This window comes from Pithys albifrons, chromosome 8, assembly GCF_047495875.1.
Source record: "Pithys albifrons albifrons isolate INPA30051 chromosome 8, PitAlb_v1, whole genome shotgun sequence".
Classification (NCBI taxonomy): Eukaryota; Metazoa; Chordata; class Aves; order Passeriformes; family Thamnophilidae; genus Pithys; species Pithys albifrons.
This window is the reverse complement of record NC_092465.1, coordinates 8,459,619-8,482,066: the sequence shown is the minus strand read 5'-3', so window position 1 is coordinate 8,482,066 and position 22,448 is coordinate 8,459,619. Positions and strand designations below refer to the sequence as shown.

At 37.8% G+C, this 22,448-nt stretch overlaps 1 protein-coding gene across 1 annotated transcript in view; it reads right to left on the bottom strand.

The window, feature by feature from the left end:
- The window catches only part of DPP10 (dipeptidyl peptidase like 10), a 254,412-nt gene that overhangs the window by 40,174 nt on the left and 191,790 nt on the right, over positions 1 to 22,448 (bottom strand). Inside the window, exons 8-10 of the mRNA XM_071562404.1 lie at positions 8,200 to 8,320; positions 4,853 to 5,007; positions 2,463 to 2,560 (exon numbers count right to left, since the gene is read on the bottom strand). Coding sequence (XP_071418505.1) covers positions 2,463 to 2,560; positions 4,853 to 5,007; positions 8,200 to 8,320 — 374 coding nt within the window. The remainder of the gene's footprint in view (positions 1 to 2,462; positions 2,561 to 4,852; positions 5,008 to 8,199; positions 8,321 to 22,448) is intronic.

Sequence of the window (22,448 nt, the reverse complement as noted above, 5' to 3'; positions counted from 1 at the left end):
ACTCAATCCTACATAAAGTTCCAAGATACCCTAAAGTTCAGGGAAACAGTTTTCTGTCTTCAGAGGTTCTGCACCACACACACTTTTGGGTAATTTGAGAATCTGAATGTTACTCTCTGTGGCTGTAACTGAGAGAAGTCCCTTTCCCTTCCCTTTGTATGGTTTCCTTGTGCAGGAGTGAATCTCTCCATAACAGCAGTTGGTTATGACCAGTACAACATGTATTCCCAAATTGTTTCTGCCCTCAAAGATCCATAAAACTGTATCTGATAGCAAATTGTTCCATTTAATTCTCAAAGACTCCCATGATCTATTTACTAATGACTCTGTAATGAAGGGATTAGAAAGGTACTGAAATAAATTGATCGCTAAAAGTAGCTACTACTTTTACTAAACAAGCTAATACTCTAGAAAAAAATCTTCCAACCATTACAAACTTTAACGATTTTCACTCTAGAAATGCCTGTTCAAAGCTCATTCTTCATACCTGTATATATGTTGATATATGAATTTATACAGGTTGGTGACCAGTATGAGTTATTCAGTACTACTGAAATACAAAGTCAGATGCCAAATTTACGATAAAACTGACTCACAATTACACAATTGTTCTAAATTTTACACTATAGACATTATAACTTAATAATCATAATCAAGAAGAAACTGTTTTCCCTGAGATTTAAATAGATTTACTCAATCTTCTGATGGAGTAGCAAGCCAGAATTTTGAATATGAATGTTATTTCAATTAAACACAAACAATATTTTTATCAAGCGCTCAAAAGTCTGCAAGGATGGTCCTTAAGGCTCACAAAAAAAATTCCAGAAATTTGGCTTCACCTTCAAGATGAAAAAAAATAAAAAGGTTCAAGGTACTAATACTAAATTATTTGAGTCTACTATTATTTTCCATCTGCTGAGGAGGCTGAATGAATATGAAAAATCTATAGTGGAACCATAACATCTGAACAATGTTTTCAAGGTTATATTTTTCCTTGGGGATTTATATACTGTTTTCTCACTTAACTTCTTCATGCCTTTTGACATTAAAGGACAACTTTAATGCTGTTTAGGAGAGTGAAGATGATGATCTTGATGGCAAAAAATCTCTTTCAGATCTTACAGCACCACTTAAATTAATGAAGGGTTAGCAAGCAGCAGGAGATTTTATTGTTTTTTAGTAGTGGCCCATCAATAGAACAAAAATTCTTCAAAAAGAACAACTCATTCAAAATAGTTTCTCTTACTAACACCATTAGTAAGCATTCCAGCTGACACAAATAATTGCAAGGCATAATTCACTATTAAATTATTCCTGCAATAAATTAGAGTGCCTCAATTTGTGTAGAAGAGAGCTAGACCAGCTTAAAATTGTTTGCAAGGGTTGTGAATAAGGGCCCAATGTTAATATCCTGATTGTTTCAGGAACAATTGCCATAAAACATTTGGGGAATTTTCGGAACTGGAAAAACAACAGCCATATGCAAGGATGGTTTTTTCAGCTAGAGGTAACTTCATATTTGCCAGTCCTTTTCACACCATTCCCCATCTGAAAATACAGTGAGTAAATAGGGGAAGTGGCACTTCTCTGGCCTTTAGCAGCCAGATCTGGACCATAGAATCCTCTGCTGTTTTTTTTATTACCTCTATTATACTATATTTTAGGGCTAGGTGATCATCAGTATATGTATTGAAACCAGAATGGGAATTTAACCAAGATGACTGCAACTCTACAAACTGGAATACAAATATAGGAAGGGATGAAAACTTTCCTGCCCTTAAAGAAAAATTTCAGGCATCTCCAGCAAGGAACTCTAGCAGGAGAGATACCAGTTCCAGGCAGACCTCATTACTTCATCCTCAGAGTCAAAGCAAATATTAAATCAGCTCAGGGGTTCTGTAGCAATTTCCTGTGAAAAACATTGCCCTGCCTTTCTTAGCCCTGATCTAGTGGCATTGCTCCTCACCTTCTGCCACCTCACTGCACCTCCCAGCTGGGAGGAGAAGTGAAAGGTTCAGAATAATTCCCTCTAAATGAGGGAACATCCAAATTCTCTGCTCTGTGCATTTGCAAGACACTTCAGCAATCTCATGGCAGAAATGGAAAGCAACAAGTTGGCACAAAGCAAGCAGTGGCTGGGAGCAAATGAATAATAGCCTCAGAAGCAGGGCAGTGTTCACCTGCCTTGATAATAGCTTAGGATTCTTAATTTATTTCTAGTAAATTTGAACTTCTCAGGACATCAAACATAAGCAAATCCCAGACTTCTGTGACTGATAAGAATAGCATCAGTCCTGTACAGCTGTATTTTATTTTATTGTTATGTTCAGCCATGGGGATTGAGATTAAGGGTATTCCAGTCAAAGATAAATGTTGCACTGATGTAAAAAGGCAATAACGATTAGCCTAAGAGACAGTAAGGTTAAAGCAGACATGAGTTTCAAACCAATGAAATTATATACCTTGATTTAAAGCTGTCAGGTGGCATCAGTTCCAGTGTATGTGCTGGTCCATACAGATTTACTACAAATAGCTTTACTGTTGGGTTTGTTTGACCTGCCTTTGGAAAAGAAAAAATAAATAGAAGCTTGAAAGGCACTGAATCAATGACAGCTAAACAGACTCATTCATTAACATAATTTAGTATCTTTATAATAATGATAATTTATTAAAGTTCAAATATCTTATATTTGAAAAAATTAATTTCATACCCATGTGAATCACACAAATATAAATATGAAATACTGACTGAACTTCCCTGTCCAATGGCAGACCTTCCTGGGTCGAGCAGGGGCCCACTGCTAAGTGTCTTTGACCAGTTCAGTAAAGGCAGCTGCAAAAACACAGTCAGTTCCTAAACCTGCAGTTAAATCCAGCCTCAGAAAAGTCTTTTTCAGACACTACTTTTCCTTCTTCCAAAAAACTGCACTACCTCAATTTGGGATAGCATTTCTCCTCTTCTCTTGCTTTTCTTTACCTTGGAGTGCCCTACTCTGCTGTTTGGATACATCCCAGATTCAGCTTTGCAGCTGTACCTGTTTTGGTTTCTGGCCCACAGTGAGGTCCATTCCCCCAGCTGTGGTCAGTGGGGTGAGTACTGAAATCCCACAGCCTGCAGTGGGCTCAAGCAGGCTTGATGTGGATGTTCTACCTGAGCACAAAATTCTCAAATCCACATCTCTCTCTCAACTCTTCCACCCCTCAGGGTCTCCTCATGACAATTTAAACAGCATAAATTTTGTATAATATCCAAAACACTCATTCAGGAGTGCAAGAACTCTCTGCCTTGAAATCCTACTTTGTTCTCAATGGATGTAACAAAACTTCCTTTTTCTCTTTTTTATTTTTTTTGTAGAACACAGCCTGTGTATATGACATGTACACAAATGAGCATGTTCCAGTGTTCACAAACACGTGTTTCATTCTATTTTTTAATTCGAGTTACAATTTTGCACTCCATATTAAAGACCAAATCTTTTTTTTAATCTCTGTTGCTATACCACAAGCTTCATTACCAATTAATGATGTTTAACGGGTAGCTAAATTGGCATTAAATGGAGACATTAAATAAAGATAATGTTTTTTCATTAATGAGATTACTGAAGTAGTATTATGTATCACTTTTATGCTGAATTGCTAATGAAATAGAATTACTCCTTTCTCATTTACAAAGCTGACTTTTAAAACTATTCCTTATTTTTTTCTTTGCTCTGTCACTCAAGACCTTTTGTCAATGCAAGTATATAAACTACCTCTGCAAATATTGTTACTTCACCCTGAGATTAACCCAGGTGGTTAGAGCATGGTGCTAATAACACCAAATTTGCAGGTTCAAACCCTATATGGGCCATTCACTTAAGAGTTAGACTTGATTCTTGTGAGTCCCTTCCAACTCAGAATATTCTGTGACATCTGTGATTCTGTGAGATTATTTTTGAGTATTATTTCATAGTACAAATGCATTCTATTTATATAATGCATGTTATTGTTTCATTGCACCTGTTACAGTTTAACTGTTCACCCAGCGAGAATAAAGGGTCATCACCAAAAAATGGTACCAGGAATAGCAAGGTAAGAGTAATATTTTCTAAAGCTCTCAATAAACTTCCTTTGAAATGTTAAAAGCGTACCCTACACATGGACCTACATACCCCATAAGAAAGGAACTCAAGATAGTGAAATTGCATGAAAGGACTGGATAAACTGATCAGTTGGAAGGTCAAGCAACAGATAGGGAGGCACATCCCCAGAAAAATCCCCAGCAAATGAGCAGTGATTTCAGACCTTATCCGTGTCTGGGCTATTCTTTCCATTTCCAAAACAAATCTAAAAACTCTTCTTTAAATCTGAGTTCTTTAAACTCAGTGCTAGTTCTATTTTTATTTTTTCTCATTTTGATGGTCAGGAAAATATGGAACTGTGGATTATCTTATTCACAGCCAGTCTGTCACATTTATTAATAACAGCATGATCTACTGAGATCTACGTCACTATGAAGGAACATGCTCTGTGTCTGCACACAGAGTGTGTGACACCAGTGCAGCTGTGACAGTATCTTTTTGCAATGCAGTCCTTCAAACATTCTCTCCAAGGTGCTGGATTGATTTTACCAAGCCAAATATCAATGATTAAATTACTTCAAATTAGTTTATCTGGTGTTCCCTCACCTGATAGTTTCTTTCCAGCAAAAGGTGCTATAGTCTACTGGAAAAGAAGTGTAATTATTATTTCCTGAAAAGCAATATGAACAAACCCGGCCACTGCTACTGTTTGGAAATACTCCTTCCATATATTTGAATAGTATCACTGAACATGGAAGAGAAGGTGGGGGTTGCACTCACACTCATCTTACCTTAGGATATGGATACTGCTTTCCTTTTGGATACGGGCCCCCAGTAAACTGGGGAATAACCATGTTGGGTACCAATGAGTCGTTTATGGTCAGGAAGGCCAATCTTTCACCGTCTGGAGACCACCAGTGGGCAACATGAGAGTGAAGAAGTTCCTCTGCAAAACCAGAGTTCCTTAAGGTCCATAAAAAATTACCACAGAGTTTCTACCTTATTCACCTGGCACTGAGTTATTCTCCCAGTGCCTATTTGAAATGTGTGTTGCAATTTCAGTAATTTCATATTATCCTGGTTTGAATGTTTAAATAACAAGGCATATTGAAAGACCAAACTAACCATTTTCCTCAAATGAGTACTTCCACTGACATCAATAAATCATCTAGACACCAAAGATGATTGTAGCTGTCACATGTTAGTTCTCTTGCATTCCAATAGATGTCTTTAATTAAATTTTAAATTATTTGGGTCATTTTAATGTGGATTTTTTTGTTTGGTTTATTTTAGGATTGTCAATCTCTTTTTTTTCCTTCTCTTAATATAAAACTTCAATATACCTGATTTCTCTGAGTTGTGGCAGCTGGTAACATGCAGATCTTTACACAGTGACATCTATGTAAACATTTTTGGAGTCTATTATTTTGACTTATCTCAGTCAAATGGACAGCTTAAATTCTCAGGAAGTTCAGTTTTTCTGCAATTCAACTTTTTGAATATCCAAACCAAACTTTCATTTTTATCCAATTTTTTTTACTTTCCAAATGAAAGTAATTCCAAGAGATGTCACACAATATTTTCTTACATATTGCCACCATATTGCATATTCAAAAGAAACAAACCAGAAACAACCAAAGACACAGCACCCAAACTCCTGGAACCCCAGTAAAGAAGCTCCTGAGCAATTCCAATTTCCCTCTGTACAAGTCTTCTTTTTTCACTTGTGAAAAGATAGACTTTTTTTTTTCATTATGTATCTGGTATGTTGACTTGCTTGGTAAGGATTTTGTATTTAATTCTGAAGAATTTGGCTGGAAAACTAACTGAGAATAGTGTACTAAGGGGAACAAATGCCTGACTAAATACCTAATTTGACAGCCTACCTAACAAAACTACTTAAATTGTCAACAGAGACTCTCCAAGATGCTAATCAGATTCTGAGTGTTCTGAAGCAGCTTAATGGGTTGAATTATCTGAGGCTAGGTGCAATGAAGCTGGGACCTAAATTCAAAGTCATATATTCTGGGTCATGCTTCTCTCCCTGGCTGGATAACTAAAACCTTTTACACAGGAGAAGAGCAGAGAATGAACGGTGAATATCAGATAGCAAAAATCACAACTGTGTTTGTTTTAAAATATTGCTGTTTGCATTTAGACAAGGTTATTCACACAAAGAAAAGTTATTCCCAAATGCTTTGTAAGGTAAAATGCTAATAACAAACTCAGGCAAATGATAAAAGAAAACAAATGAGGTCAAAGTAGGAATAGTGCTGGATTCAACTGAAAATCTTTTAACTTCACCTGGACATTATTCAGCCTGCTCAGCTTCTGATGCTATTAAAAACACCACTGAAAGTAGAGCACTGTTTTAAGTTAAACAGTGGTTAAAGGGAAAAAACCAGTACATTCATGTCACTGTACAAGGACTGGTGTCCCCCCATGTGTGTAGACAGAATTCCATTTTACCCTGATTTTAATGATGTATATTGTTGAGAAGAGTTCATTGCCAGTGCATCCCTGGGACCCCCATGAGTTCTGCATAAGTCAGGAAAAGCAACAGCTATTTGGGCCAGGGATTAAAAAACTTGGAAAAGAATGGACAAAGTCACTTAAAGAAGGTAAGGTTTTAGGATATACTTTGGGAAGAAAGTTTTGGGATGTGCATCACATCCCACAACACTCCAGAAACTTTTTAGTTTCGAACTAGAGAACTTTTGCTTTTCCTTCTCATGGCTGTGACTCTTACCAACTTCACTTTGTTTTAGCAAAAAAAATTATATACTATATCAACTCTAATGAGCTATATCTGCTTAACTTCTTCACTGTCCATGCCATTGTGTTTGATTCTAAGAATATAGAGTGCATATAAAATGATATTCCATTTAAAAATGTCCATTTTCCTTATGTTTTGAAACATGCTGCCACACTAAAATATTTCAAAACATTAATAGAAATCTTGGAAGTGGGTAACTACCAGGCATAGGCTGAGGGACGCAAACTACCATGCTAAGTTCACTTGGGCAAAGATAAAAAAAAAACAACAAAACAACCCCAAGTGAACTGTTTGCACATAACTCCTGAAGTGCCAAGCAGAATGTATAGATCATTTTAAGGGCCATGCTGTATGTTCCTTGTTGTATGGCATTAACAACACTCCTAAAAAACACTCTGCCCTGAAAATCTCTACATACAAGAAGTTATATACCTCAGGTAGCTACTTATCACCAAGCTATTTATCTACAGAATACTTGTGTCCCATAGAAAGAGTAACTGAAGTGTGTATTAATTTTAAGCTGCTGTACCCAGCTGGATCATCTGCTCCCCTTTTTTCTTCTTATTTTTATGTTAAAAGCAATTCATGTTCAGAGAGAAACATTCTGCAGTACTACACAGAAGATGGCTGTAGAAGACAGAGGGTATTGCAGACTGATCTGTCTCCCACTCCAGTTAGTCACTGTTTGCCAGCAACAGCAATTTTTTGGGGAGTCTAGCACAGGCTGATTTAAGCAAAAGCAGCATCCACTGTTGAGGAAACAGTATGACACTTTAAAGCTTTGCCAAAAGACTCAAATAGGATTCAAGCATGTTCTTAAAATTAAGCACGATGTCACTGCCTGGGTTGAGGGGCTGGAGTCTCTCACAGGTCATGCTGACACAAAGCACATCAACTACCACTGAGGGTGAAGAAGAGACACCAATAACAAAAGGAAGTGAGACACCAAGCAGTAGCATCACCTTTCACTATTTGTCCAGGGGCAAAAAAGAAAATGCAGCTCATTCTGTTTCTAAGCCATGGTTCTTCGATGTCCTCTTCTACTGGGATGTTTTAACTGTAAATAGGTTGTCACTGTTGCTCATACAAGCAATGAAATGAGCCCTTTCCCTCCCCGCTTTTTCATGCTACCCTGTATCAAATGTATGATGAAACTTGCTGGTTGAAAATAAATTCATCTTTCCCATAAAACATTGCTATATGCAAACCAGCAGCCAACACAAAGGCAATCTGGCAGGGAAATGAGAAGGCAAAAAAGCAAACCTAACCTGAGCATTTTCTGAAATGAATAGGTTTGTGCTGTTGGGTCTGTACAAGGACCTTTCATCTTTTTTAATAAACAGATATATTCATCCAGCTTACCTTCATATAACCAGTCTGCAATTCCATTAAAAATAATTCCTTCTTTTCCTGAGGATGTCAGGCGCAATGAGCTACTCTTTACATCAGGCTGATAGTAGATGTTATTTTCAAATATATATATCTGGATGAGGTAAGAGAGATGGAGAGAAAAAAGAACATTTTCGTAGATACAAATGAATGTTCAGCAATGAATACATAATTTCCTCAGGCTCAGGACAGTCTACAGAATAATTCAGCATGAGTTTCCACTAACATGGGCTTCATATTCCCTTTTATTATCAATTTGGACAAACTAAGCAAACTTTTAATACTTATGGCAAGCATAATTCTTTCTTTGAAATTGTCTTCCCAGTTGAAATGTTTCTGTTCACTTCAAGAAACATTATTACATTCCTCAAAATCATACAGGAGACAAGTTTTATAACATCTGAATAGATACAGAAATTTTCCATTAATTCTATTCTATCCAATAAATCCATCTGTTTTTCTATCTGTGAAATGAGACAGGCTTCTGCAAGGACATATAGCACAGTACATACATTGCAAATAAAAGTTACAGCTTTATATCAAGGTGTGAGAACATACCGGAAAAGCAAAACCAAATAGCAGTCTGCAGTTATCTTTTCTCAGCTTGCTGACATTACTTCTGACTGACACACAAACATTTCACCTCAAGTGTGCTATATAAATGCTCTTTATTTTTTCTACTTGAGGCTCCTCATCCTCCTCTTCCTATAAACAAGACTGAACAGGCAGTCCATTCCTGCTCCACTGCCACTCCTCAGCCTTGTCTGCTTTTCTTTCCCTGCTCACTTTGTTGCAAAGGGTATCTGTAGGAATCTGAAATCCAGCTTACAGCAAAAAGAGCTAGAAATCTTAAACAGCAAGCCCTGGTCAACAAGGCTGAGAGAAATTCCATCACCAAGAACAGAGGAGGCTTGGTAATGCTCAACTTGAAGATAAGCTGTCTCCTACCTTAACATAAGAAAAGAGTCTAGAATGAATGTTATCAGATTGTGTTGTAATCTCCTGCTGTCTTCCCTCCATAAATTCCTGAAATTACCATAACCCTTCCTACCTATTAGCATGTGTCTCCCTGAAACCTTAAAAAGTGGTCAAGTGTTCAATAAAGTATTCAGTTTTGTTCCCCATGCTGGGATCGTGTAGTTTTTGACCGTCTCAGATATCAAGCTCACTCATTGTGGGAAGCTGAGCTCCAGGCTCCCTGACAAAGTGCAATAAAACAAAGGGGAAAAAAAAATTCTTTGGAGGAGTATGGGGATGGCCAAAAGGGCAGCAGACAAAGACAATGATGAAGAGGAAGGTTTATGACATGGAAATACTCCTGTTTTCAGCTGTGTGCCACAAGGGGCTGTACAGCTGCCTTTCCACTACCAGCCAGAAGAGCCTCAAGCCCATCACCACCGCACAGTTTAGGCATGTGTTACCCCAAATACCATCCTTGGCCCTATCCTTCTGAGTTCAGGCTAATAAAACCAAACATTTGAGATATTAACAAGCCAAAAGCTACAGACAGGTACACAAAGCAGAACCACAGCTACTATAATTTTCTGTAGTAATGTTCCTTATCTTTTTTGTCTGTACTCCCATGTTCATTCTCCTGATTGTCAATGCCTGTGACGACTATGTCATCTAAAATCATCTCAGAGTTATAGCCTTTTTGGGGGTTTTGTTAAATTAAAATGGCCATGTATTTGGTCCCACAGCTTAACAATGAAATCAGTCTAACAGCAATATTATGCACCATCTTGATTCACACAAAGAAAACGCAGGTAACAGCACTAAGAAAGCAATATTCAGCAGAAATTTTTATTACATGATTTCAACAATGTACACTGATATACAGTGTCTCAGGGAGTCTAATATGAAGTAAATATATTTCCACCAAAAACCATTAAAAAGTCTAGTCATTTATCATTCCCTCATACTTCTATGATAAATGACTTATGAGAAAATACTAACCAAAGAGCAAGGTTTTATTATCGCTATTACTGCTGTTCCCTTTACTTCCAAATTACCATCTGACATAGATTTCCCTATGAGTCCCCAAATTAATGATTTTTAACAGTAGCCATTTCATGATTTCTGCTGCAGAAAGCAATAAAGCTGAGTTTTTTTCATACCATGAACAATACAATGATTTTAACCATTACTGGAAACCAGGAGTGAGTTGGAACCGAGTCTTTTATGGTCAGAAATTCAAAACTCAGCAGTGAGCTCAAAGCTGAAGTGAAAATAGTTGATCAAGTTTGAATAATCCAAAATGTACTGAGCAGTAATTACATTTATAGTTTTAAAAATAGTATTTGGTACAGCTGAGAATTTAGGGGAAGCTGACGCATGACCCAACATCCACAACAAAAGAAAAGAAGGATTAGAGAAAGCTGGATGCATCAACATTTTGAAATAATATCAACAAGAGCTTCCTGTAAGTGCATCCTTTCGCAGTAAAAATGCACTTTTTTTTTTCCTAAAGTAAGGCATGGTTAATTGCTTAACCAAAAATAATTTTGCCAAGTACTTGCTTTTTATGTTAACTAAAAATACTCCTATCAGACTACTTTACAGGTAGACTAAGTGGTGGGAACCACTCAACTATCTTACAGATGATAATCTCTTCTTATATAAACAACAGCTTTCAAGAGATTACAAAAAAGCCCACTTGCTCAAATGGCTCTATTTTATTTAAGCTTCTTTAATTAAATGAGATCAATCTAATTAATTTTGGAAGATCAGGAGGATCATTTTTGCTTCTCTTCCCCCTTTTCAGACTGCATTTTTAATGGTGAAGATTCTGCACACTGTCTTGCCTGTGCAATGAAAAGCTTTTACTTAAAACTATCAGGGCCAGTCAAAGTACAGGATTAAGGAGAATTTGTTATATGAGTAACCAAGACAAGGTCTTTAATCCTGTTATTACCAGTTAGCAGACATTGCTAACTCCATTTGACAGATTTCAGATAAGGAAATATCTGAAAAAGGATACTCACTGATGTGTCACTGATTGCCGGCTGCCTCAGGTTTATTCCCCATTTTTTTTTCATAAAGCAGCTTTTTATCCATCTTCAACCAGTCCTCAGTCACCCTCTGAACATCCTCACAATCTTCTTAGTGTGCTCTGTCATAAAAAGTTTCCCTTCTTTCCTCCTCACATGTGTTCCTTCAACTTCAAAATCTACCCCAAACCCCAATTTTTTTTGTTGAACATATGCACTGAAACATTTTAAAGTTCTTGAAAACATTCAAAGCCAGCCAGTGGACCTCTCTCTAGCAAGCCTCACACTCATTGGTTACATGAATTAACATTAAAAACTATGCATTTATGTTCCTTTGCGAAGTATTTATGAAATACAACCATTCATGTTCCACAACACAACTAAACTGCACTGGAGTGCACATGGATGCTTTAGGGTTGGTAACTATCACTCTGTACTCACTGCCTGTAACATTTCAAAAGATCAATATGCCCATGCCTGAACCTGTAAAAACATCTGAAGAAGACTCCCCATTATAGTTTGTCATTTAATCTCATCTGTAATTCTACTATTTGTTACATTCAAGGAGGTGCCATGAAGCCCCAAACTGCAGTTTGTTCTGACAGGAATGGCCCATGCTCACTTCCTACAGTGACACTGTCTATTCCCTGCAGTAAGGGCTGCATTCCTCTCCATCCCTGCACATGCCAAAGTGCTCATCTGTAATTACTTAACTCATTCACCTCTTGGAAATAAGGACTTGGGAGCTAAAATGTTGATTTCTGTAGCAAAACAGGCAGCAGAGCTGTAACAGGACTGATAACAATACTTTGAAGGCACTTAGTAGTGGCATGAGAGGCTCTTCACTTTCCTCTCTGTAAATGCAGGCAGTGAATTCAATTAGAGCACAAGTACTTTGTGTAGCCACAAAACCCAATCTCCCATCTGCCACACAGTGCCAAGGAAGGCATTTCTAAAAGGCAGCCTCACTGTGAATTCTTCTCCTCAGTATAAGATTTATATGGTACAAATGTACCTTATAATATAACTCTAAAAATACCAAAATCTTAAGAGACCGCCCCTTGAAGTGAATTCTGTTCACAAGCCTGTAAATAGATCTCTCTCACTTTCTCTAATATTTGCACCTACAACACTGACCAGCAACAATAAGTAGTGTCAAATGGGAAGTGACTTTAGGAGGAAAACAGACATGGGGTTAATTTGATGGGGATTTTTATAAGCCCATCAACTAAGAGGAGAAATGGAACTATTCCTCAGCTGAAACATGTAAAACCCTCCTCCTACACTGGGCCCCAGAGCAGAGGAAGTCCTTAAATGTCAAACTTTCCCCTCCTTGCACATCACTTCATTTCCTTTTCTTTGCTTCATACTTTTTTCTCTTGCTCCATTTAAACATTGCCACCAATGCTTTCTGGTGAAAACTCCTTACAGTTCTACTTTATGCTGCGCTAAAATGTACTTTCAATACTTACTCTCAAAAACATGGATACTAGATGAAAATTTTTATTTTTTTAGGATGTGGCTGCTGCTGCTGATTACTTGCAGTACAACAGTACAAAGAAGCTGAATTTATGAGCCACAATATGGTGTTTAAAATTGAGTGAAAGTGAGAGCAAGTGACTGGGAAAGAACTCAGATGACTTTTCCTGTAACAGAGATTTAAACTCTCAAATACTGCAAGGTAGATGGCAAATTAAGACACTGGGATAGCTGATTAAAAATATCTTTGGAGCAGAATCTTGAAAACACATGTGCACTACTTGACTCCAATAAGTAAAACTAAATGTGTGCCCAAAGGTTTCCAGGGTGGGGACTTCAAGTACTTCCTCACTTTATATACTATGGTTTGAGCAACATCACATAAACCAAAAATTTCCTTTGCTAGTCTATCTCCACTCAGGTATCTGAGAGCAAGTAATAGTAAAAGGACTTTTCTTAGTGTACACTTGGGTCTATTTACTACATCATAAGTACTAAATTGTTGGCTGCGACTACTGAATCTTCCCAAACTGCTAAAAGAGGAGTTGCTAACTGTGTATCAGACAGATATTCTCATGAATACATCACTGGCTTTGTGCCCAAAATGCTTTCACAGCTTTCAGGCATGTCGATAAGAAAATAAATTGAAAAAGGCACAAAGTGGAACCAGGTTATGCTATCCTATATAAAAATTATCATTATGCTGTTTTGACCCTCTTCTCTTCAACACATTTTTCACAAATATTTTTAAATTGAAAACATTTTTTTAGCTAAGACCCTTAGCTAATAATGCTGTAAATGGAGATAAATGTCAGAACCTATGGCCTACTAAGTTATTTGACTTTTGGTTTTTTTGAGATTTCACAAGAAATCCTAAATCAAATGGAGAAAAAACCCCACAGCATTTCTTTAATTATTTTATTAAGTATTTTCCAATTAATGACAAACACCTGTGAGAATGCTTTGGATTAGTGAGAGATTAATTATTGATAATGATCACATTTATTTCAACTGACCTTGAAGAATCTGAGGCTCTCCTTGGTCTAATGTTCTGTCAGCACTACTCCTTCTACTTCCACATCTGTCAGCCTCTGAACTATTTTCTTTATAAACCTTCTTCTAAATTAATTTCTTCCAAAACACTTATTCATTTTTTGCATCATGTTTCAAAATTGCATCCTTTATTTCAGGCTGAGGTCTTAAACAGAGCACCCAGTCCAAGCAGTTCCAGATGGCAGACAGCTGTGGAAACAGAGACATCCAACCCCCAGCTGAACACAGACTCAGTGCCAATAGCTGGAGAGGCCCCCTGTGTGTCTTTAATAATTTCAAACACTATAGGCAGAGAAAAGCCACTAAATTACAGAAAAATACTCCACTTTTTCACTTTAGTTGCTCCACCAAAGCCTCCTGCGTGGACACATCCACACTCAATCCCTCCTCTGATTACAGGGCAGTGTTTTGGTGACAGCAGAAGCCTTTTACACTCCAGCTGTGCAGCAGCTTGCCTGGAGCTGTGGAGGTCACTGTGTGATCACCTGCCCTGCACAGAGGCACTGAGGGTGTGGGCACAGGGCTGGGAATTCCCTCCAAAGAAGGGGCAGCTTCTCCAGCAGGGACTGCCAGCAGTCCATTAGCCCTGGTAGTGGAGGCAGAATCACAATTAGATATTTCCACGTGTCCTAGAAATGCATCCAGTCAGCAAAGCTCAGACTTGCACTTATATCCAAAATCCCAGTTTTCTTTAGGTGGAAGAGAAAGAAAGCTGCAGCCCATGCTGACTCAACTTATCCCCTTCCCTGGAACCAGTCATCAGTCTCACTTGCTACCAGTGAGAGTAAAATTTCTCTCAAACCTGTTATTGGGAGGTAGCCTTAACAATCTAGCATTAGTCCTTTCTCTAACGTATACATGGACAAACTCATCTTATTATGAATATAATAAGGGAGCTTGTCATGCAACAAAAGTTCTTAAAATAGCTTATGCAAACACTAACCCTAAAGGTATAATGGATTGCCAGCATTCTCCAATATAAAAGGAAATGATCTTGGGTCTAGAAGCAACATCAAAATATTTAGCACAGCCTTTGAAACTGTCTTGATGTTTATCACTGGGAAAACCTGGACACCTCTCCCATAATGGTTAACCTATCAGGGATTTGTTTTCCTCACTTACTGAGTGAATATTTCTAATTAATCCTCACGAGTTTGAACATGGCAGATTTATTTGTCTTCCTGATTAATGTCGCCCACACAAATAATTTTGCCATTGACAATAATAATAGAAATATGTAATGCAAACTGCAAGGGTCAGTGAGCTTTGCAGCTGTGGTTTACCTTTACAAAAGTTTTAACAGCTCCTCAAATTAACTTTCAAGATAAAAAGTTAATACACAGAGTCCAGCATTTTGCATGAAAGGGAAGAAATAGTGTAGTGTGCCTACTTATTGTTTGTCATTCATCAGGACAAACACCTAGTTCAAGGAAAGTGCCAACCAAACTCTAAAGCTACAGAGCAGATACACCTGGAAAGGGAAAAAAAGGTGGGATCTGTATATATGCATCTTTGGTTTAAAAAAACTCCCTACAGCAAGCACTAGGCTCTTTTTGTACAGGTGAGAGTTCTACCTGTGAGTTGAGAAAAATCAACAGATTATTCCACAGAATCTCTGACCAACAAAATATATAACTAACTACACCAACTTGGAACAACTTCAGCACTCCATTTAATACCCTGGAGAATGAAACAGTCTTCCCTACCTTTCACAATGAAAATGAGAGTTACAAGATGACTAAGGAATTTCTGATTATGCCCAGAAGGAGACCTTCAGGCATCCAGGAAATACTTCTGCAGAACTCCTGCAGTTGCCAATGACAGAGCGAAAGACATCAAGCTCAAACCTCTTCAAACAGCCCATCTCTGGCTATCTTCCTGTGTGACCTTGGCAAGGACACAGAGGTTATCACTCTCTAGACTAGTACAGCTGTTGTCACAGAACAACACTGTATATAACAGAGCACTCAATTCACTTTTTGCTCTGTGCAGAGGGGTAAGTATCTTACTGATGGAGAAACAAGTGTCATCCTGTGCACCCAGACAGAGTCTGGCTAACCAGCTGACTCCACCATCACCATGGCTGACAGCTACACCTAAACACAGACTCTATCAGACTTCCTCCACTCCTAAGCAAGCAGCAAAATTCCATTCCTTCCTATGAGACTGCCAGTTAATTAGTTGGATAATTAATTCTTCAAAAGCATCAAGATGCTATCCCATCTGGGCTTGCCTCTTACCATTTGTTCATCTCCTGTCTTACCATACGCTAACCAGGGCCAGATCCAGCTGCCTTCAGCTGATCATTCACTAAAATTTCCAGATGAAATGTATTTTCTTGACAAAACCTGTTAATACAAATAATTTCAACTATTCATGAGATAGAAGAAAGTCAAATAAAGAATACTTTCTTAGTTGCTCAACAAATATTGTATTTCGCTGATCAGAGATTAAACTATGACTTCTCCAGTTTCAGGTACAGTACTAATTTGGCACAGCACTGTTTTGCTGTTTAACCTCAGACTGGGAAGAGAAAGAAGATTATATGGCCCATCCAGCAGCTCTATTTCTCCTAGTCCTGAGATCATATTGGAGAATGAGGCAAGACAAAGCACACGGTAGTGGGGGCTAATCACAAAATAGAATCACAGAAACATTTAGGTTAGAAAAGACCTTTAAGATAGAGTCCAACAGTTAACCCAGCCCTGCCAAGTCCACTACTAACCATGTTCCTAGGAGTGAGACTAACTTAGGCTACCTGGAACTGAAGGTGTGCTGTATGCAAGTACAATTTAAATGGGTTTCGCATAGCCAGTCTAACCAGCAGTTAAAACCCAGAGTTGAAGACACTGGCACAGAGTCCTCACATAAATACTTATGAGGAAAAAGTATCTTGAAGATATATAAAATCATCAAAACTTTCTTGGCTGTGTTTATACTATCTGTGCATACAGACTTATTATATATATCCCAACAGTCTGTTTTTTGCTTCTTGAACAACATGCTACTCCACATGCAAAGTTCATCATAAGGGGGATCTTAACGTAAGAAAAAAAAAGTGGCATATTAAATAAAATAATTAATTTTAAAATTATTTTTGAGTAATTTTTGTTAAAAAATAGTGGTTTCAATGTCTGCTGTTGTTTTCATCAAAATTATCGAAAACAAAGATATCCATGCACTTCATTTGATTTGCAAATAATATTTCAACTAATTTTGGATTTCAGGAAGAAATAAATATTTAGCATTGTCCACAGCTCTGACACATTTTTAATAAGGGTGCCACTGATTATGTCATCTGTAGTCACAGTGTAATGTCTACTCTCTTCTTGAATTTCAAACTGAGCAAACATTTTCTTGTCATCTGTGATTTCACCAACTGTACTCCTGGGACTCACAGACTTAAACTGAGATTGCCAGACCATTATGACACCCACTGCTACAGAAGGTGAGTGCTCCTTCCCGCCCTTTTTCCTTGCCTAAGTCTTAATCTGAAACAGCTTCCCGCTGAAGAACAAGGTGTACTTCAGATTATGTTTTGTGTGTCAATGCAACAACAGTATAACTGCTGTTTTCTTTTTTTCTTTCACAGAAAAATAAATGCTCATTTTGGGAAGGAAACATCAGCCAGAAGAAGTGAACACACAATGTTATATAGGAACAGTTTGTTATACCAAGCTAGAAGCTCCATGGTGGCAATCCAAACTTCCTGGTCTGGATCAAAGTTGCTCTGAGGCCAAGAGCCACAGGGCACATGCTGCAGTGAGACACAGACATCCTTCACGTCTCTGTTTGGCTGCAGGAAAGAGGTGGATTTTCCTATGCTCTGGGATGAACTGGTGTTGTGATGTCATTTAGCTCATTTCTACTTACAGCTTGAGATTCAACATGCATCTTCAACACAACTCCACTGGCACAGGGGCCCCTCAGACCACTCATGGGCTGCAAACATGGTTAAGGATGATGGGTACACCAGTAATGTTTCTGTGACAATGCTCTAGACATCAGTGTTTCCAAATTAGGTGTTGATTCACTGTTCCATATGGGTGAATACTACATATGTTGTATACAAAATCACACTGACAAACCAGATTTCTAGGAGGTACTTTGGACTTTTTGGAAAAGTAGCAACATAAAGGGTTAGAGTCTTCCATTCTTGCCTACAGTAATCAGCTGTGGAAGAAGCTCCACAGTAATGAACAGGGACACTCCCACATTGAGAGGCAAGTAAAATGCAAGGTGGCAAACTACTACCCAGAACAGTTATAAATGAAATTCCCTGGTGCAACTGATTATTCTGCTGATATCTGTCTTACAGGTCCCATAGTAACTCCAAAATCCAAAGATAATTACTATAGTTCAGATAATATAAAACACAGAAAAGGGGCTCATAAAGCCTCCATAAGTGTGAAGCGTAGAAGGTTATTCATCGGTGACTTTGTGAGTTACAATTACACAAACTTCTTCCAAAAGCCCCACATCTTCCAAATTTTCTATCCAGATCACATATGTTACAGAATGACAATTTCAAGGAAAGTTCTATGGAATTGTATTGCAAAGCACCTTTTTGCTATATTTCTTTTCCCTTCGTTATATTTGTAGTCTGTTTAGACTGTGAGCTCCACAGATGGGATTGCAGGCTCAAATGTCTGACACAGTTTGCAATACAGATGCTTTGCAAGTCTCCAGGAGTGCAGAATGGCTCTGATCTCCTCTCTGTAGACTTTTTTTTTCTTTTGCAGATCAATCTATAGTGGTATAAAATTTTCAGAGCTGTTCAGCTATGACTTGCTCCAGCTTACCTCATACTTCCATGAGCACACAGACCACTAAATTATGCAGAGACTGGGCACTGCAAGAACCATCAGCTACCTAAGCAATGCACGGCAGCAGGAAAAAATCTAACCTTGTGAGATCTATGTTTCAAAATCATCAGGCTCATTGCAAGTCAGGCAGAAACCAAATAAAAGATAATAACAAAATTATTATAATTGTAACAATAATAACTATATTCAGTTATAAAGGGAACAATTTTCTAAACATTGTGATTGACCTAGACAGCAATTTTTTCGGAGGAAGCTTTGAAAGCCTTTGATTATGTTGTAATTAAGGCAGAGAGGTAGTAGCTGTTGATCAGTATGGAACATGGAGACCTCAAAACACCACACCCCCCCCCCCCAACGCCCCCCCCATGTCATGTATCACTTTCTTTTTGGTGTCAGTTACAATATGTTATTTTATTTTTACAGTCATCAAGCTGCCAGACACAGTATGAAGAACAGAACACTCAAGAGCCACTTTTTTTCTGCCTAGACTAATGGCACTGCATCACAGTAATGTGTTAGCACAGTCGTTTCTGAGCAACTGCAAATAATCTACAAGGCTATTATATTTAATTGCTATTTAGGTAGTTTATAAATCTACAGTAAACAATAGCAAGGATGCACTCATAATGAACCTTTAAGATTAGTTACTAATGTCATAACATAAACCAGGCCATGAACTCAGGAGTATGATCAACTCTGTGGTAACTCTGCTGTTTATGTCCTTGATTTCCAATAAATTAGGGAAGCATTGCCCTCTTTTGTTTCAACACACATTAAATATGTTGCATTTCCAATGACATTGGATCATGGCACTCACTAAATTCACACCCTATCTAATCCCATGGCAGCTTACTCAAAAGCACAAACACAGTGCTAAGTATGTTATATAAATAAAGTTACATATAATATCTGAACTATAACCTACACAAAAAGCTGCTTAATAGATCTTTGTGATTGCACAGAAGATCACAGTAAGACTGCCTTGCCCCCAAGCTTAAGTCTGGATCTACAGCTTCCTCCCATGGAGCTGCCTGAAAAACTACACTGGGTGCAGCACTGCAAAAAGTCATTGAGGACTGGGCTGCTCAGCCCTTTGGTCTTTGCCTAAGTAATGTGGATAACAGGCTTAGCCATAAACAGTGCATGCTCAGGAATCCACACTCCTCCTTCCTTGCACTTACTGAGAGCTTCTGACTAACCAGCCACCATGGAAGAGCATGGACAGAAATCCCACTCTTACCTGCCTGAGTTGCTCTTACTGTCTTATAATAAAATCATAATCTGTTCTTATCGTAAAATCTTCTAAAATTATCTCTGATATTATGAAGGCTCATCCCACAATGATATCAAGCATTTAATTATGACCAGACTGATCAATCTGTAACATGCTCAAGAGAAAAATTTTATCTCTAGTTGCTCCAGAAGAAAAAAAGCAATACTGGGAGATAGAAAAACATCTAAGGTAAGAGCTTGGTGTCAGAGGAGGAATTTTCTGTTTTCTTTGACAAAACATAAGGAAGTAGCATCCTAACAGCAAGGACTGACCTCAAAAGATAGAGAATTGAAAATGCTGAGCTGCAAAGTCATATTTACATTTTCTACAATTCTTCAGGTGCTAAGCAATTCCTGAGAATTTTGTGCAAATTCTGAGGTAGACCAGGATGCCTCTGAGCATTTTCTACATGAGAAACCCAGGACAGGGTTCAACACAAAGCTTTGCCCTTTCATCTGCTATTGCTGACCCAGCCTATATTGTTGCATGGTGCACGTGCCTTCATCTCCCCACTGTGCACAATGTTCACGTTGCCAGTTGTTTTTATGGTGGACCAACCTTTTAGGGGATGACACCCATCTGTACAGACTCCACAGACATTTACTATTTCACACAGGCAGCCCATTCAATACAAGAGAGACAGTTGGTCTTAAAATATCTCATTAATTAGGAATGAGACAAATAGGAATGAGGAATTTTTGACCAACTCTTATAACAGCCTTTCTGTTTGGGACAGTTCAAAGTCTGGAAAACAAAACTTGAAAATAAATATTTGTTTTCTTTCCACACAAACCTTTCCCCTTGCATTTCTGTAAATGTACTATAACCTGCCATAAACTGTGAAGGAAATCAATGCTTCTTTTGCTCTTAGATATCAACACGATACCTGACTTTTTAATCCTTATTCTCCAGGGCTGCCCTGGCCTTGAAGCTGTCAGTGGAGATACACTTCTCACAACTACACATCTGCAAGCAGTTCTTTGAATTTCACTGTCTGGCTCAGGGTGAGTCAACATGAAAGCCTAAGTCACTTTAACACAGTGCAGCAAAAGTTTAATCAGCTCTGACCCTTCAGCACAAACACAGTGGGGAAGTCATAAGCCCACCACAGGGGAAAAAATACATGCAAGGACATTAATGGGTTGGTGATGATGGAATTTAATGTCACTTTTTCAAGAAGGGCTTGGCTAAAATAGAGAGAAAGAGCCACCAAAAGCATTGAACATGCCCAAAGTAACATGGTCATAATCTGTTGTTTTCCTGTTTTTTTTCTCCTCATTACAGTTGTCTTGCTGATAAGAGAGTCAACAAAGAGTCGTGACATCATCAGCCATGAAATACATACAGGTTGTACTTTTTTTTTTGGTTGTTGTTATCTCAAATTTCCAATGTATTTGCTTACAAAGAAATTATTGATACAAGACTGGATAGAAAAGTACCATGCACCTATGTGCATGGCTTATACTGATTCAAATATTAGCTGCATCCTAGACCAGTGATAATGGAATAAGAACTAGGGAAAGGCAAGGTCTTTTATCTCCCCCCTTGATTTATTCACTACAAAGCTGCAGGGCCTTTTACTGTTCTACATGAAAAACAGTAGTAGAGGAATAATGCTCCTATAAAACATATGATTTTCTCGTTATTACTTCACCTCTTTCAGATACAGCCAAGTACCTATCCCCACAAAGGCATAGCAATATCTAGTCTTTAATACTCATATTTTTAAGCTGTCATTATATCAGGACATGTTCATTGCATTTCACCAAGCAAAATGATGAAGTGTCTTCTTTGCTCAGCTTAGCTGTTCTTCCATTTATAATAGTCCTGCTCTCTAGAGCTCACAAAACTTTTATTGAATATATCCAACCTTGATATGTAAAAGTGCATTTTTCCCTGTTTTCGAAAACTGCCTGTATTTCCTGGCCTCACTCTGCATTCCCCTCTACCGAGATGGGGAAAACTGGTTTCATATTATCTTTTCTGAAACCAGAGAACATGCATTAAATGCTCCTCCAATCTATATTTAAGTGAAGTGGCACCTAGAAATAAATAATTGAAAATGTAAATTACTTCAGTAGAATACCTTCAGAGAAACTATTTTTTTTTCTTTGAAGTATACTTTTAACTGAATCATTTAAAGGAAAAGGCAAAAACATTTATATTTTACAACACTAGTTTGACAAATCCAAGAGAAAATTCAATGTGAAGCAGCAACTTAAGACAGTTTTATCTAATACTTTTAGGTAACTAATTCTTCTGTGAAAAAAAATATTGCCTATGCTCACCATGACTCTGATAAACCCCCAGGTTTTGTATCAGAAATAAATTAGCAGAAAACTATTACAAGTATGCTGGTAAGAGGCTTTCCTATAATTTCATAACAAGATCTGATCATTTAGTACATTTCATGTGAGTCTCTTTTCTGTAAATATTTCCACTTCTTTGTTCAAATCCTCAGCCTCTGACACAGTAAGTTTCCCATCTGAAAATTAGAAATGTAGTAAAAACATTTGCAAGAGAAAATAAAAATGTTTTATTAGTCTCCTTAATTTTTGACTGCCTTTAGAAAGATATGACTTCATCATTTTCCGGAATTAT